Source organism: Colletotrichum truncatum (assembly GCF_014235925.2).
Source record: "Colletotrichum truncatum strain CMES1059 chromosome Unknown Contig_0001, whole genome shotgun sequence".
Classification (NCBI taxonomy): domain Eukaryota; kingdom Fungi; phylum Ascomycota; class Sordariomycetes; order Glomerellales; family Glomerellaceae; genus Colletotrichum; species Colletotrichum truncatum.
The window spans coordinates 2575264-2592118 of NW_027222398.1; the positions used below are offsets into that span (position 1 = coordinate 2575264).

Sequence of the window (16855 nt, forward strand, 5' to 3'; positions counted from 1 at the left end):
GCCAAACCCGAGGGTAAGGCACGCCGACCAAACAAGACGTCGTATATCGAAATCGAAATCGCAAAGCGCGCCCACGAGGCAGGCCAAAACGATAGCGCAGGAGCATTGTCGCCAGCGTTGCCTCGGTTCAACACGCAGTCCCAGCGATGGCGCAACGGCACTTTCGCGGTCGAGTGGCGAAGATCTCGAACGACAGCGTATCTAAACACGTATGGGGTATCATGGAAATGCAAACAAAAAAACAAGAAAAAAAGAAAAAAAAAATTCATCAGCTTCCTCCACTGTCGATCCCTCCGTATGTTCCTCGTCAGTTTGCTCCCCTGCCCCCTCCTTTTTTTTTTTGGGTTTCCCATGAGACGGACCAAAATGCGATAGCGCAGCAGCATTGTCGCCGGTAAACCGTCTCCAGTCCAATACGCCAATTCCCAGCGATGGCGTAGAAGCACTGTCGCCGTCGAGGATTCCAGCCTCGGTTCCCGCTGCTTTTCGCCTTACAGCGGGGTAAACTTGTGCCTTTCCTCGTATGAAGAGCATATCCAAACATAAGATGGGTGAATGTTGTGATTAGATGTAAAACAGAATGAAAAATTAAATAAAATCGAGAATGTGAATTGTGAAGAAGAGAGTGCAGGTTGAGCTGCGTCGCATGTGCTGGTGTGCCGTCATAAATGTCGGAATGTAGGGTGTTGAATATGGAGGCAGCTCAAAGTTCCATGCCACCATTGACCAGCTTGCGGCTGTTGGCAAAGTATCTAGGCTTCCTGACCCTGGTTGCCCGCGCCAAACAGCTTGCCGAGACCGCGCTCTCGAGCTTCGCGTCTTGCTGCGCCGTCTTCGATTTCACTGGATGAGTCAAGTGAGGCCTTCTTCGCCGGCGGGTTGCCAAAGATCTTGAGCAAAACCAACATGGCGAAGCTGCTAACGATGCTCATGCACAGAATTCCGATCATGGCGTAGTTGCTCTTGCGGTATTGGTAACGACCCTTGACGGAGTCCGCCGGCCAACCTGTGTACAACGCGTAGGTCGTAACAATACTTCCGAGGTTTCCAAGGCCCGAAACAAGTGCAGATGCTGCAGCTACACCGACTTCACCGTGACGGCGTTGGAAGATTTCGTTTGTCCAGGTCATGCAGTTGGGGACGGTCGGACCCAGACCAAAACCGACCATCAAAAGGCCACCGTACCGGGCCCAACCGTTATCCAGGGCAAAAGTAACAACTAGAAGTCCAGCAATCTGGATGCACACAGCGGCCGAGAAGATGAAAGGCCTGTGCCTGTGGAACCGATCAGAGATGGGCATAATCAGCAGGATGGCGATCAAATCCATCTGCTTCTTGTCAGCACTTGTCCAAGGATAAAAGTCAAAGTTACTTACAATCCAGATAGGCGCAAAGAGCAAGCTGACTTCGATGCTCGACGCGTTGGGTACGATAGACCGGATAATGACGGACCCATAGAGCTGCGTTCCAATGCCAACACCAACAACTCCAAAGTACATCATAGTCAGCGGCCAGAGACGCCAATCAATGAGGACTCGGCCAAGATCTTTAACATTCCACGGCCGGGGGTGGTAGACCCTGCGAAGTTCGTGGTAATGAACGATTGCGTCGTGTCCGGAGAGAGCCTCTGGCGTAGGCGGCAGCCATTTCATCCACGTGGAACGCTCGCGCTTCTGGCCGGGTGGAAGAGGACGGTCTGGAAGCCACCAAAGCAGGGAGAAACCCAGAACGATGCCAACAAGACCGTAAAGAAGGAACATCCAACGGAAACCGACTAAGCCTCCCATGCCATCCATGAGCTGGAATCCGGCAGATACAAGGCCGACGACAGCTGCAGAGAGTTGAGAAGCTGTGAAGTAGAAGCCGATTCTCTTGCCTGTCCGAGAAGGCGGGTAGAACAAGGTCAAGTAGTAGGACATGCCAGGCCACATGCCAGCAATAACGACACCAAGCAGGAATCGAAGTAGCCTAGAATCGTCAGCGGTTGTCGACGACTGTTAATCACGTCACGTACTTGACACTCCAGGCACTTTGAACGGCTGTGAAGCAAGCGCCCACGATGCTGGTAGCGATGACAATGCGGGCCATCCACACTCGAGGGTTTAGCCTTGCCATGACGATGTTAGAGGGGCAATCGAAAATGACATAGGCCACGTAGAACAGAGCTAGAGCAGTGGATGTATCCTTGGGGGTTAGTCCCAACACTGTCATCAAGTCATGACCTTGTGCAGCGTTCATGGTCTGGGCGATGCCGATGTTGGACCTGATGGCCGAGCACAGGAAGTAGAGCGTCCAAAAAGCTGTATAATCGTTAGCTTGAATTTCATGTTGAACCACACTGAGAGATAGTAACCTGGAATAATGCGAAGGTCAAGTTTCCTAGACATCGGTAAGTATGTTGACATGAAAGATTTGAGGACAATTGGAAGGCTTACCTGTAGACCTTTTCGACCGTCTCGACGTCGTACTCTTCCTGAACCTGGTTCGAAGGACCAGCTAGGGGCCCTGTCGACGAAGCAGCTGCAGTGCTGAATTCATTGGGATGCTTATCAGAGGCGCTACGCGCCTCCTCATCATATTCGTGAGCCATACTCGACTACGGAGCAATGGAAGTGCGTGCAACTAGTCTTTTCTGACCACTGTGATATTCGATGTTGAAAGTATGCCCAATTAATTCGATTGCAGTTGATTCCGGATCAGCGTTCTACGCGCCTACGAAGGGTTGAGTAGCAGGACGTTCAGTGATGGGTGTAGTGAAAGATTTTGAGTATCTGGGCGGGCGGCTAACACAGGCATTTTAAGGTGTGGTTTGCCGAGACCCTTGGGGCTCACCGGGGGCTGGTAGTGGGAACTTCCAAGACGCCTGCTAGAGCTCTTTTTTTCAGGTGGCTCTTGTCCAGCTGCACTAGCAGATCTGGGGTGGTGAAAAAGGAGCGATTTATCAAGCTACAGGGGCTCTGGGGGGTCCGTAAGTCGGCCGGTCGCCCAACAGAATGCATCGCTCCACCGCGGTTGCAGTAGCATCTGAGTGACTTCGGCAGGATTATCGGTGGGTGTTCGGCGTTGCCCACATTTCCGAGCTTCAGCAACTCCGGACTTTGTCACTAGAGCGAGTTCAGCTGTAGCGTACCACCGGATTGGACTCAAGATGGTGCGCTTTTAAAACAAACCTGACGATAGGGCATCTCAAATCAAGCTAAATCTGTTTGGCCCGACAGAAGGCGACGAACATACTGGTGTGTAAAGCATCTTTTCTACTTACAAAACTGAACAGCACGGCACAATCGACTTTCGTCTGAGTGGTTGAAGCTTAGAGAATTACCCTATATTAGAGGATGAAGGATAGCTGCCAACGCCGGATTGGTCCAGCTAACTGACAGCGTAAAGAGTGATGACGGAATTGTAGTGTAGCACTCAGTTTATTTGCATGCACGGTTTGGTGGGTCAAAATTTCATAGGGCAAAGTCTCGCCCAGCCTTGACATTTGCGGGAAACACAGCTTTATCGATTACTTCGGTTCGAGATAAACTATCAATATATTCCCGAACATCCCTACGCTTGCTTGATCTTTTTTGATCACTGAAGCCTGGCAAGCGTGCTTGGCCCTCGAGATTATCAGGCATCAAGAAGTCTGCCTCAGGAGCTGAGGGCTGCTCATCTCCCTATTCTTCTCCTCACTCACAACCCCACTTTCAGTCTCATGTCACGACCTCTCCCCTTTAATTCTGTTGATGGTGATGACCATCGACTACTCTCTGACTCCTGTCCATCATTGTTGTGTTTCATGGCTGTTATCAAGTCTTTTGTCAAGTTTGATCTCTTCTCGCACCTCAAATCTGTTGTTGCTTAGGAATTTCACCCGCGGGGTATCTGATACACATTGACATTATCCCGCCAACCAGCACCATTGTTTGCTTCAATGAAGACCTACACGCAATAACAGTTTCCCCAGCCGTTTCACCGAGAATATGGCAAGGCAGCCTATCAAATAATCCTCCCTCTGATGTGTCTACCTCTGATGTGTTGGTGGGGTAGTCATCCTATACAATGCGTCGTCTGATCGCGACCTCTCAGGCTAGTAGTCACCGGTCAAGGTAACAGAGGCGCAGTCCAACTACTCGGCCAGTAACCGAAGAGGAAGGAGGATCTCAGCGACCCAAGCCTATGGTTCGCAAACAGCATGGACAACGGCAAGGATCCTTGCACCATGTTTACTAAGGCGGTTCCCAGAAGGTACGGAGGTGTCAGTGATGCCTGAATTTGGCGAGCTCAAGTTGAGCGCCAAGTGCTCCTGACGCCAGTGCGAGCTGGAGCCTTTGTAAGAAAATAAACAAACGTAGGCAAGCTCACCAGAAGGTCCAATAGGTCGGTGACAACGGGCCTGGTCCACGTGTCTACGTGACATATCACCTGTCTTCAGGTGATTGATACGGAATTCACTTCTGTACACCCAATCGCCAAGCTCAAAAAGGCTGCCTATCCGAAGGGATTATTAAGAGGATACCTCGCATGTATTTGCTAACAGGATATTGAAACATGTCTGTCCTTCAGTGAGGGCCGCAGAAGCCGAGCTGGCTTCATCGAGGTATTCCAGTCGTTCTTGGCTCTCACGGAGCTGACATCAAGGCCTCATTGCGGCTGTGATTATAGACTTCAAAGTCCTATCTGCTCTACTGTGGCTCAGTACTGCGGGGATTACCAATAACACTCTAGAAGCACCTACATTAGCTCGGATGAATCTCAGGGGGTCAGCAAATAGGTGAGTCGACTTGGATCAGCAATGAGTCCGGGCTAACCAGATCTCGACACAATAAACAGGCATAGACTTGAGTATACCCGAGCATGATGCCAAGCGCCTTGTCTTGTGATTCTTAAGCACACAAGGCGAGGAGTGTGGGGTGCATTTTTTGGTTGGATGGTAGCCTTGAGGCCAACACCACGTCGGCTTGTGAGTCAGACGTACCTTTGCCTGCCCAAGATGGGGTTTTACGGATTTGAAAAAGACGAGTCACCACTCGTTGCCGCCTAAATCCGAAAAGAACTAATAAGGGTATGGAGGACCCCAGATGCGTTCAGGGAAGTGCCCCAAGCTTCTTTTTGCAGTGCATCAAACTCGACCGCGTCAGTTGTTTGTAAGTGGATTCCCTCACATGCTTGAAGCTTCTACACCCTTGGAGGAGTCATCATCAGAAGCCCAAAGTGGGTCATGTGGCTTAGGTGGCAAGTTTCCTCGAGGTCACGTGCTCCTCCGCTGATAAATCCACCTTTGTGGCTAGTGGCAGCAGCTGTCAAGTCTTCAGCCAGATTTTTCAGGCCAAACTAACTTTTCTGCCTTCCTTAGCATTGGAGCTCTCTCACATCAACCTGACCAAGCTACGAAAGCCGACGCGCGTGTTATCTTAGAGTACGCAAAGTACGACCTTAATATCCAGCGCCGCATCATTGCGTCGTATTATTCTTCTCTTCTACCGAGTTTTCGTCTTTTTGTGTCTTTTATTGCGGTATTGTCGCCGCCTAGCATCTGGGAAGTCGCGACTTTATTTTCTCACCCCCGGTCACGACATATCTTTTTCCCAGACCACCGAACCGCATTCCTCACCAACACCACCAAACATCAGTCAAGCTGGACATCGTATCGCGCTTCCCTCTCAACATGTCCGTCGTATATGAGCCTCGAAACTTCATGCACGACGGGTCATACCCTCCCATTGGTGATCCGGACCATGATCACAATGGCGACCCGACCGCGCAGTACCAGGCTACCGACGTTCCGGAGCTTGCCTCCTACAACCCTACACCCTCGATGCTTACGGACGACCGTTCACTGATGCCAGATGGGCTCGGCGACGACCCCGTGGGTGTTCCGGACCCCACTCGACTCGATCTCTCCGCGCCGCCGACGCTCGCTTCTCTCCCGTCGAATCTGCCGCCTGCCCTTCCCGAGCCTCTGCCTTCGAACAACACCATGCCCCACAAGGAAGAGGCCGAGGCCTCAACTCCCTCGTCGAGGGTTAAGTGTATACCCAAGCCTGAGCGTGAAGTTACGAAGCAACCGGATGGCAAGTTCTATTGCACGTTCCCGGGATGCACAGAGGAGACACAGGTCTTCACGCGGAAGTGCGAATGGAGGTAAGTTTATCAGATACATGATTCCCTACGCCCGAGACCCGGAATCATACTGACAAAAGTTTTTAACAACAGCAAACACATGGACAAGCACGAGCGACCCTACCGATGCGCCGCCGAAGGCTGTGAAAAGCTCCCTGGTTTCACCTACTCAGGCGGTCTCCTCCGACACGAGCGCGAAGTACACGGCAAGCACGGCGGACCCAAAAATACTGTTAACTGTCCGCATCCCAACTGCAAGCGTCATACTGGCAAGGGTTTCTCACGCCAGGAGAATCTCAACGAGCATCTCCGCCGTGTCCACACCAGTGACGGCTCCAGCACTGTCCATGAAGACATTCAAACAGGCAGCGATGGTGATAGCGAAAAGGGTCTAATGAACAGTCTTGTCGGCCTGGGCGGCGGCAGCAATAAGCGCAAGCGCTCTCGCAAGAGCTCGGACGCCGGCTTGGATGAGCTGCGTGAGGAGATCAAGCGCGTGCGACTGGAGAATGAGGAGCTCCGTCAGCAGCTGGAGAGACAGGGTCAGCACAGCTTCGCCATGATGACGCAGATCGCTGAGCTGCAGGATGCGCTGCGGACGAATCTTGACGGTACTGGTCTTGGCGCTCCCACTGCCACGATGCTGTAGGACTCTCATCGGGATTTGGGAGTATCGGCACCATCTGCGCCTCCGCCTCCGATGTTGCCCGAAAACGAGACGACACTTCTACACTATTTCCCAAACTAACTTCCCGATACGGCGTTACGACCACCTCTCCTCTTAGTCCGGCGGCTCCGATGTTCTAGGCTGCCACATTTTGTCAACCTTGTTCCGCATAATACACGCACACACACACACACCTTACGAAACAAGCATCGATGAGGCGTTCCGGGGGTCTAAGTTATATCACATACCTTTACTTCTTTTCCTGGGCTAGGCTCACACGGCCGTGTATACTTGTGCACTTTTCCTTTTTTTTTCAACGAGGGTTAATTATCACCAAGACGAAAGAGGCAACAGGCGTTACGCAGGACTAGGACAGCTGTTTTTGTATTCCCTTTTTTCCTTTTTTCTCACATTCACGGTGGCGAAGCACAAGAACGATGACGACTACTTTTGATATCCCCCTCTTCCACACCTTCTCTCGCAGAGCGTAAAGAAGAAAAAAAGTCATCCATTCTGGAGTTGTTATGGCGGTAAATTGGTAGAATGTACATTCATCCTTCCACTCATGGCTCTTTTCCCTCTTCCAACTTTTTCTTTCCCCTTCTCCGCCGAAAACCCATGTTTGTAATCCTATTGTCTTGAACTTTTGGTGTGTTCTGGTATACTGTGTAGTTAAATTAGACTGGGAACTTCGTTGATGATATCCCATAAACCCCCCAATATGACAATCCTCCTCTTCTCAACTAATACTTCACTTCACTTAGTTGAAGAAAGAAAGAAAATAGTGATTTGTAAGAGGCCTTCCTAATTTAATGTTATGCATATGCATTCGGGCCTATCGTCCTTTTTTAAATCTATGCCCGTTCCGTAAAACTTATGTATTGTTTTTTTTTTTTTTTTAATCTGCAGGATTGGGGGGATGACGTACCCCTGAAAGTACTTTACGCGTCCAGAAACCGTCTACGTATTCATTGGGCGAGGTGGGAAATAGAAAACGCCTCAGCACGCGTCGTCACATGTAGTTTTTTTTTTTTTTTCTATGCCTCAGGCAGTTACAGAATTGCAGCCTGTGTTGTGCAGCGCGCGCGGGGGGGAGAGAGGGCAGAGAAGAAAGATCCCAACGGCCGCAGGATATATATGCAAGGGGGGGGTGATGATCTTCTGGCAGCTGAGTAATGAGGAGGGGAACTAACAACTGCGGAACGGGGGGGTTACGACTACGAGCATCGTGCGTTGCGATGCCTTTAGCATGGATGGCATTCGAAATTCCTTAAGACTCCAAGGTATTTTCTTGGACGTTGTGGTCTACCTTTCATGTTTTACAAGGATGAACTGGAAAAATCTGGTGGTGCAGAAGCACGGCCATGAACTCTACAAATATGGAATCGTAGCTGCACGCAATCTAGCACAGAAAAGCCTTTAAACTTCAAATACCTCGCCGATACCCTCAGAACCACCCCGTCGGGTCTCGACAAGATCCAGTCTCCAGCCCTCCCAGTTCTTGAGAGTACGCTTAATCTCCTTGATACGCTCGAGGCGGGCCTTGGCATCATCCTCCTGCGCGCGACGGAATGCGTCCTCGTCAAAGTCCACGTCGTCGTCGTCCAAGAACTCGTCGTCTCCCGTGCCCGTAAGCGCGTTGATGCCGCTCTGGAAAAAATCTCCAATGCCCCCGTGAGTTGGGTGCTTCCTGTGCGCGGACGGTGATGTTCCACGACTGTTGTTGAGATCCACATTCTCAAAGCCAGGACTCGTAGGGCCACCGATCTCTCGGCGCTTCTCCTGCCAGACACCGCGGCGGAGCTCGTGAACCTCGCTCTCGAGATCGCGCACCTTCTTCTCAAGACGGAGACGCTCTTCGTTTTCGAGCTCGTCAACACCATCATCATCCAGGCCGCCACCGCCCTCTGCTGACTTGCGGCTTCGTAGCCTGGTGTTTTCGCTTTCGAGGCTCTCAACACGGGCCTTGAGCTCGCTCACCTCCTTCTCCGCGCGTTCCTTCTCCTTGCGCAGGGTCTGAGTCCGCGAGTCCTGCTCCTTGTGCAACGTCGTCAGGGTCGTGACCTTTTTCTCGAAGCCGTCGGCCTTTTTCTCGGCATCGAGGCGGGCGGCAATGGCATCTGCGAGCTCGTGTTCAAGACTGCGGAGCTTCGTCTCGGCACTCGTACGCTCGCTGCCCTCACGGACAGCCTTCTCGGCGGTGCGATCGAGGTTCTTGCGCAGGTCAGTGAGCTCGCGCTGGGCTTGGCTGGCGGCCTTCTCTGAGCGCGCAAGCTTCTCTTCCAGCGCAGCGATCTGCTCGCGTTCAGAAGAGGTACCGCTAGCCTGACGGTCGACCTGGGCGCGCAACTTGGAGATCTCAATTTCCATCGTCTCGATGGTTGATGTCTTTGAAGCTAGCTGCGCCTCGAGCTCAGCCGGCGGCGATGACAGGGAGACAGATGGCGATGAGCCGTGGCGACCACCGGAGCGTGAGGCTTGTTGCTGCAGCTGTGAGTTTTGGCGCTGGAGAGCTTCAATCTCGGATTTCTTCGCTCAAGTAGATTAGCATAAAAAATCAAAATATGAAGCTGCATTGTAACACGTACCAGCTTCTCGACTTGTCCGTCTGAGCCCTTGCTCTCGCCTTCTGCCTCGCGGAGGTCTGCCAGCTCCTCCTCGACCTTCTTCCATCTCTTTTCTGAATCCGTGGCCTCCTTCGCAAGACGCTTGTTCTCCTTCTCTAGCTCTTCTATACGAGCGACATGCTTTCGATAGATGTCAGTCGCAGTTTCACCCTCAGGGTTTTGGGCGCCCGGCGACAGTGGACCAGTAGATACTGAGCCTTTCCTAAAGGAGGCTGATCTGAGCTTTGATTGTTGGGCCAGCGATGGCTGAGATGCGGTGGGGGATGCAGGCTGCTCTGTCACGGCCTCCGTCGACTCTGGCTCCTCTTTCTTTTCGTCTTCGTTCGCGGGGTCTGCCGGCGTGGTCGGTTCGGTCTCGGGTTCGGGCTCATCTGGCTTGGAAGCGCTGGGTTCGGTCGCTGCTGCCTCTTCCTTTTCTTTCTTAGAAGTTCCTCCGGCTTTCTTCGCCTTCTTCTTCTTCATCTCCTCCACCTAGCAAAGTGTGAACAGTGAGATAGTATATCAGGGCCTGGGCAAGCTTACCTTCTTCCTGGCCGCAGCCAGCTTCTCAGCCTTTGCCTTTGCGTCGGCGTCAGCCATGGTGTTTACGTGTCAATCGTGTGAGTTGTAGGTTGCTCAAAATGGGGGTTGTATTCCGAGGGAGCTCTCAAAGGGTCGTTAAAGAGCGTTGAGAGTTGGGAATGGAATGTATGGCTATCGCAAATTGGGTGGTTTGGTCTGCAGTAGCTTAGCTGTCCACTCGTGTCAGGAACAAGCCACATTCCATTGCTTGTAGCGGACAGGGGCACCCCCCAATGACGAACGCGTCCACAACTGCTTGGCGTCGTGGACGCTAGAGTTACAGGGGTTACCCTCTTATTGATTGAACGCTTCAACGATTGAACTCTAACAACAACCTTCCTCTTCAATGTGTGCAAAGAAGTCGCTGGTTTTGTAATTTAAATGCCGCCTCAACAACTATAGAGCTGTCAATTCCGAGAGTTATACTGTACGATTCGACAGTCGCGAGCGCCAAGCATTTGTCCTCGCTTGAGCGATCTACACCTACATCCCCACCAAGGACGTCTTTCAAGTAATCCTCGCAGTCTTCGTTCATGGCAATCTAGTCATTTCAGTCAATGACAGGTCATTCAGTGGAACATCAACAGCCGAGATGTCATTGACAGGGAGAAACCAGCGGACCCCCTTAAGGGTTGCTGCTAACATGAAGGTCCAGCGAACCACTTCCCCTGCACAGTTCTGGCCCACACGATGTGATTCAATGCGTTGGCGCCTTACATCTGCGCCGTAGAGCTCTAAGCGACCCAAATATTCTTTAGGCCAGACTTGATTGGCAACAGCCCTGTCGTTTCAGCTGCGCTGATGTCCAGCGTCTGCCGGCTAGAAGCCTGATATGGACGCAATATGCCCTTCGAGACAAAGTCTCCAGCACCGAGCCCCGGCCTGCCTAGCAGCCTACCTACGTAGCCAATCCACGTGGTAGCACAGCGAACAAGGGTGGTTTGCTCGTTAGGACGGCTGTTTGGCCCCCAGCAAAGCGACTTACCTCATTCAGGGTCATCGGAGCTGCTGCGGCAAAAGCCATCAGAGCTTTATGCAGCTCAATGGCCCAGAGTGTATAGGGAGGAGCTGACATAACCCCCAAACAATGCTCACCACACTCTCCTCCAACCTCCCAGCGCGCGCTGGAGGAGGACAACAACACAAGGTCGGTGGTAGGAGCCATGGGCCAGTGTGTATCGAGCGAAGGCAGCAGCACAACTGGCGCTGGTGTCAGTGCTAGTCAGCCTGAAGCCCGCTGTCAGGCACCTGGTTGCCAGAGGGCTACCGACCCAGCATCAAGATCGCGATACTGTATACAACATGCCGTGTGCAAGAAGCAGGGATGTACGAAGCCGCGATATCGTCGGGGTCCATATTGTCAAGAACACTTACGTGAGTGTTCCACTTGCCTGCTTCTTGGGGCCTGATTTCCTGACCCTGAAAACAGATACGTGTCGGACGTCTAGGTGTTTGAACGAGCAGGCCAAGGTTACTGATGTCTGGTTCACCAATAACCTGTGCCTCGTACATCAGCCGGAAGCCGTTCTCCAGACGTACTTCTACCAAGACGCTTCGAATCCCGAAGCAGTGTCGGGGGCAGAAGTGAATGGTCATCAACAGCGCACTCGCCGGCGCCGTTCACATCCAAAACCTAAACCAACCCCTACCTCGGTGCCTGAATCCCGCGACAGCTCTGGAGACTCTTCGTCTGAGTCAGGCGACGAAAATGCTATTGTGTCGGGCCATCAGTTGCCTGCAGTGATGCCTACGATAGAGAGAGATTTTGATGTTGAAGATGGCATTCTTCCCTCAATCATGAAGACATCGGAAGAGCACAGGGATGATATGCCCGCAACCCCTCGTCGAAGTCAGAAGACGGTCCACTTTGCAGACTCCCCTCAGCGACCCTCATCCCCTGAGAAGCGCTTTGTCGATACCACCAACACCGGGCCAAAGGAAACAACGAACCAGTCGTCGCCTCCTCTTCATTCCTCACGGCACCGCCGTCGTGTCGAGCACCGCCGCTCATCGCCAAGGATGTCGAGCAACTCTGTTGTCACAGCGGGTCATGGCCGCGAAAAACGACACACCCGTAGCGGGAGCGGTGGCAGCAGTAGCACCAGCAACGCCATAAAAACAGCCGACGTGAAGCGAACGACCAGGACAGGGGCTAACCGCTGACACAGGGCAGCAAAGATCCTAGGCATTGCGTCACAGCATAGCATAACCTACCAACACTCTAAAAAAAAAAATAAAAAAAAAAAAAAGCGTTTCCGTTATCATACGATGGCTTATTTTCCTATCATTTCGCTGCAACAGCCCTGTATCTGAGGTGGGGGTCGCAGCCCAAGATAAAGCCCTTGAGAAAAATTACAGTGTATTATTTCTCAACGGGCGGCAGAATCAGTTCCACCTTTTGGCGTCGGGCACGGCATTTGGCGGGGTAATGGCGGGGTACGGCGCGAACAGAGCGCTGCAAACTACTTACCTTCATGTCCGAATCACCCTCACCTTCTCACAAGCTTCTTCCTATTGTCTGTGTCACGTTGCTTCCAACCTCCCACTACTTTTCTTACAAACTCTCCCGAATCTGCCCTCCCCAAAAAGACATTTTCTGTCCAAAGACGTCCTCATTGACTCGTCGCACTATTGTCGTATACTAAAAGCCTTACCCACGCGTCATTACGAACGCACCAATACCAGTACTACCCGCGCATTGCCGCGCGCCCGCCCGCCCCAGCCTCCGCCCCCCGAGTCGACAATGGCTTCTCTCCCCTCCCAACATCCGTCGCTGGCTCTGCACCTCACAGACCGCGCACTCAACCCGATACTCACCTCCGCCCACTCCCAAACTCAACTCGAGGCCCTTACTTCCTTGACAACAGCATCCCTCACAGCTCATTCCGCAGCGAACCGCTTCTCTCTCGGCCCCGCCCAGCGCATCATTGTCGAGCACGGCCCTGGCAGTCCCGTTGTCTTGGCTTCCTTCCTCAATGGCGCAGATGCCCTGCCCAATGGCGGAGAGACCTCCGCTTCAGCTGCCGCCGCCGCCGCTGCGAAGAAGAACAACACACCTTCTGCCTCGAGGCCAGTCTCGTCGGGCGCGGCCACGGCCACAATACCGACAGCGGAGTCAGCGGTAGCCGCGAACGCAGCACGAGCGGACGCAACATCTCATACAGGCAAGCAGGGAGAGGACGCGGAGAACGCCGCGCCTATGCTTGTTGGGGTCGTCGTCGCAGCGACAGGCGAAGAGGCCATGGAAGCGCGTCGCGCCGCAGGCAGGCTTGAGAGGGTAGGCAGGGAATTCCAGCGGGAATGGGCTGCAGAAGAAGCAGCCGGCGACGTGGATGGCGGTGGTCAGTGATGGATGGGCATACCGCTCAGGGGGCAGGGCATTTCTCATTTAGTTGGTTTGTTTTGCATGTCTAGAACCTGCACAGCCAGCCATCCGCGAAAGCCGTCAAATCACGCACCTTACGTGCGTATATGTGTTGGGGGTATGCGGCCGGCACAGGGTGCCCGTAACGGCCAGCGTGTTCACGACATGACGCAATCTTGGACTAGTTGGTTGCCTGGCAAGCATTTGGCGTTGACGAGGACACGAGCAATGAGTCTATGGTCGTATGAGGATCCGGCATGGAACGAACCATCAGGGTCACAGGATAGGCGTTCAGGCAGTATGCGCGTTAATCATAATCTTTGATTTTGACGGTCTCTATATACCGAGCTCATTTTACCCGTAACGTCCATCATCGCGTAAAAAAATAAAAAGTCATCGCCAATTAACCAAATTCTACCCATTTATATAGCCGCTTTAAATGATCTGCTGGAAAGCACGGTTGACAGGAGAGCGAACGTTGGGAACGTTCTTCCAGAAGTCGACGGTGGCAGCCGCGCGCTTGGAGATACCCTCGGGGGTGAACTCGAACTTCTGTAGAAGTTGTTAGTACATGACATTGTTGTGGGGGAAAATGCGTGTGACTTGCCTTGTAAACGTCCTTGTAAGGACCAGAAGCACCGAAGCGGTTGATACCGAACTGCTCGTGAGAGAATCTCTCCCAGCCGAGAGTGCTCATGACCTCAACAGACATGATGGGGTGGCCATCAGGCAGGACAGAGAGCTTGTACTCCTTGGACTGGGCCTCGAAGACCTCAGTGCAGGGCATGGAGACAACACGGGCAGTGAGGTTGTACTTCTCCTTGAGGTACTTGACGGCGTCAATGCAGATGCAGACCTCAGAGCCGGTGGAGACGAGGGTGACATCGGCGTTCTCGGCCTCGTGCAAGACGTAACCACCCTTGATGGCCTTCTCGATGACGGAGCCCTCGAGCTGGGGCAGGTTCTGACGAGAGAGGGCAATGATGGAGGGGGTGTGCTTGGAGGTAAGGGCAACGTAGTAGGCAGCGCTGGTCTCGTTACCGTCGGCAGGGCGCCAGACCATGTTGTTGGGGAGGGCACGGAAGTGGGCAAGAGTCTCAATAGGCTGGTGAGTAGGGCCGTCCTCACCAAGACCAATAGAGTCGTGGGTAGCAACCCAGATGGCGCGGACCTGGGAGAGGGCGGTAAGACGGACGGCACCGGCGGCATAAGAGACGAAGTTAAGGAAAGTACCGCCGTAGGGCAGGATGGTGCCGTAGGCAGCCAGACCGTTCATGATGGCACCCATACCGTGCTCACGGACACCGTAGCGGATGTAGCGGCCAGAGTAATCACCGAGGCCAGTGGCGGGGGCCTGGAAGTCGACGGCGTTCTTCCAGCGGGTCAGGTTAGAGCCAGTCAAATCGGCAGAGCCACCAAGCAGCTCGGGAACAACGCTCTCAATCTTGCTGAGGACAGTCTCAGAGAGCTTGCGGGAAGCAATGGCGGGGTCGGCGGGGGTGTAGACGGGCAGAGCCTTCTCCCAGCCCTCGGGAAGCTCGCCAGAGAGACGGCGGACAAGGTCCTTGTGCTCGTTGGGGTACTTCTCAGCGTACTGCTGGAAGAGCTTGTTCCACTCCTGCTCAGCGGCGGCACCCTCAGCAGCGTGCTTGTTGTAGGCGTCGTAGACCTCCTGGGGAACGACGAAAGACTGCTCGGGGTTGAAGCCGAACTTCTCCTTGAGCTGCTTAATGTCATCGGCCTTGAGAGGAGAGCCGTGAACACCGTGAGTGCCCTGCTGGAGGGAACCGAAGCCAATGGTGGTGCGGAGCTTGATAAGAGTGGGCTTGTCCTTAGACTGCTGAGCCTTGGCGATAGCCTTCTCAATGCTGTCGAGGTCGTTGTCACCGTCGTCGACGGTCAGGACCTCCCAGCCGAAAGACTCGTAGCGCTTGGCGACATCCTCAGTGAAGGCGACGTTGGTGTCACCGTCAATGGAAATGTGGTTGTCATCCCAGATGGCAATCAGGTTGCCGAGCTGGAGGTGACCAGCGAGAGAAGAGGCCTCGCCGGAGACACCCTCCATCAAGCAGCCGTCACCGAGGAAGACGTATGTGTAGTTGTCGGAAAGGTTGAAGTTGTCCTTGTTGAAGGTGGCAGCGGTGTGGGCCTGAGCAATAGCCAGACCAACAGCGTTGGAGATACCCTGACCAAGAGGACCGGTGGTAACCTCAATACCGGGGGTGTCGTGAGCCTCGGGGTGACCGGGGGTGATGCTGTCCACCGTCTTTGGAAGGCGTAAGCAATTGAGCTGGGTTTTTTGATCACGAACGTTGCAAAATACTTACGCGGAACTTCTTCAGGTCATCGATAGAGACACCGTAGCCGAAGAGGTGGAGAAGAGCATACTGAAGCATGCAGCCGTGTCCGTTGCTGAAACAATTGGTTAGTTACATCTCCAGAATTATGAGTTTTCTCGAGTGTAAGAAGAGGGACTTACGAGAGGACAAAGCGATCACGGTTCAACCACTTGGGGTTCTTAGGGTTGAACTTCATGAACTTGTTGAACAGGACGTGGGCGACCGGCGCCATACCCCTAAAAATGAAAGTGTCAGTTTTCTGCTTGGGTCTTGCTCTGCTCGTAGCTCTCATAAAACACGGAGACTGCGGGAAATTACGTACATGGGCGCACCAGGGTGGCCGGAGTTGCTGTTGAAGGTGGCATCGACCTGCGAAGAGATCCAATGTCAGTAAGGTTTCAAACGGAGGTCTTCTAGCAATGAGGCTCTCGCGAGCTGCTCTCATCATGCCACCGACTGAAGGGGTACGGATGGCGGGGTAGAGACAAATCTCAACGGCAGCGGCGGGGTAAAATTTGGCGGGCAGGTGAGACTCACAGCAAGCAGGCGGATCGTGTTGATCGCCTTCCAGTCAAGTTCGGTGTAACCCATGATGTCTGATTTCTTTGTTCTTCCGAAAAGACAAGCTTGGTCAAGGAAGAGAAGATGGATGGAAGAAGGAAAAAAAGATGAGAGGCGGCGGGAGGGAAAATAAAAAGGAAGCCAGGGGAGGAGGGAAGGGGAGAGGCGGTGGTATGTGTATGTTTGGCCGCAAGGTAATTATTGAGCATCTGTGGGGACCTGACGTGGGAGTGGACATGGAGGGGACAGGTACATTCATGGAGGGGATGGAGGGGCAGACGGGCAGACCACTGACGCCGCACCTCACACCAAACGAGACGGCCACTGAGAGAAGGGAGGAGGTCAAAGGTCACCACACCGTGGGATACTTGGGGGGGTTACACTACAGCAGCTATTCGGTAAAATTCCAGCTGTTCTTTCTCGTGCGAAGGAATGTACTCCGGTAAATGCATTCGCTGAGTAAGGTACCCAAACTTGCGGCTGCACAAGGTGAGGAAGGTGAAGTGCCTGCTCATGCTCATGCTCATCGACTTACCTTACCTAGTGTAGCCCAGAAGTTAAGCTTTACCCATAGCATTGGGAAGATGGATTCAGTAAGAGCAAGAGGTACTTTCCGCCAACAGCTAGC

The 16855-nt window shown here is 53.2% G+C and overlaps 6 protein-coding genes across 6 annotated transcripts; 3 read left to right on the forward strand and 3 right to left on the reverse strand.

Annotated features, from left to right (window-relative positions):
- Nucleotides 1-752: 752 nt before the first annotated feature.
- CTRU02_200653 (vitamin H transporter 1) lies at nt 753-2590 on the reverse strand (the record flags this gene model as incomplete). Its single annotated transcript, XM_036718662.1, has 5 exons — nt 753-1328; nt 1377-1968; nt 2015-2300; nt 2354-2379; nt 2436-2590. 5 exons carry the CDS (start codon nt 2588-2590, stop codon nt 753-755), a joined length of 1635 nt encoding a protein of 544 aa, XP_036589662.1.
- Nucleotides 2591-5653: 3063 nt separating this feature from the next.
- On the forward strand, nt 5654-6757 carry CTRU02_200654 (fungal specific transcription factor; the record flags this gene model as incomplete). The annotated part of the gene is made up of 2 exons (XM_036718663.1): nt 5654-6129; nt 6202-6757. The coding sequence occupies 2 exons, from the start codon at nt 5654-5656 to the stop codon at nt 6755-6757; spliced, it is 1032 nt and encodes a 343-aa protein (XP_036589663.1).
- Nucleotides 6758-8194: 1437 nt separating this feature from the next.
- CTRU02_200655 (uncharacterized protein) lies at nt 8195-9981 on the reverse strand (the record flags this gene model as incomplete). Its single annotated transcript, XM_036718664.1, has 3 exons — nt 8195-9304; nt 9364-9873; nt 9925-9981. The coding sequence occupies 3 exons, from the start codon at nt 9979-9981 to the stop codon at nt 8195-8197; spliced, it is 1677 nt and encodes a 558-aa protein (XP_036589664.1).
- Nucleotides 9982-11126: 1145 nt separating this feature from the next.
- On the forward strand, nt 11127-12126 carry CTRU02_200657 (uncharacterized protein; the record flags this gene model as incomplete). The annotated part of the gene is made up of 2 exons (XM_036718666.1): nt 11127-11337; nt 11393-12126. The coding sequence occupies 2 exons, from the start codon at nt 11127-11129 to the stop codon at nt 12124-12126; spliced, it is 945 nt and encodes a 314-aa protein (XP_036589665.1).
- Nucleotides 12127-12706: 580 nt separating this feature from the next.
- CTRU02_200658 (uncharacterized protein) lies at nt 12707-13312 on the forward strand (the record flags this gene model as incomplete). Its single annotated transcript, XM_036718667.1, has 1 exon — nt 12707-13312. One exon carries the CDS (start codon nt 12707-12709, stop codon nt 13310-13312), a length of 606 nt encoding a protein of 201 aa, XP_036589666.1.
- A 418-nt stretch (nt 13313-13730) lies between these two features.
- Nucleotides 13731-16257, reverse strand: CTRU02_200656 (transketolase; the record flags this gene model as incomplete). Its single annotated transcript, XM_036718665.1, has 5 exons — nt 13731-15595; nt 15651-15739; nt 15807-15902; nt 15989-16035; nt 16204-16257. 5 exons carry the CDS (start codon nt 16255-16257, stop codon nt 13731-13733), a joined length of 2151 nt encoding a protein of 716 aa, XP_036589667.1.
- Between the last annotated feature and the right edge of the window lie 598 nt (nt 16258-16855).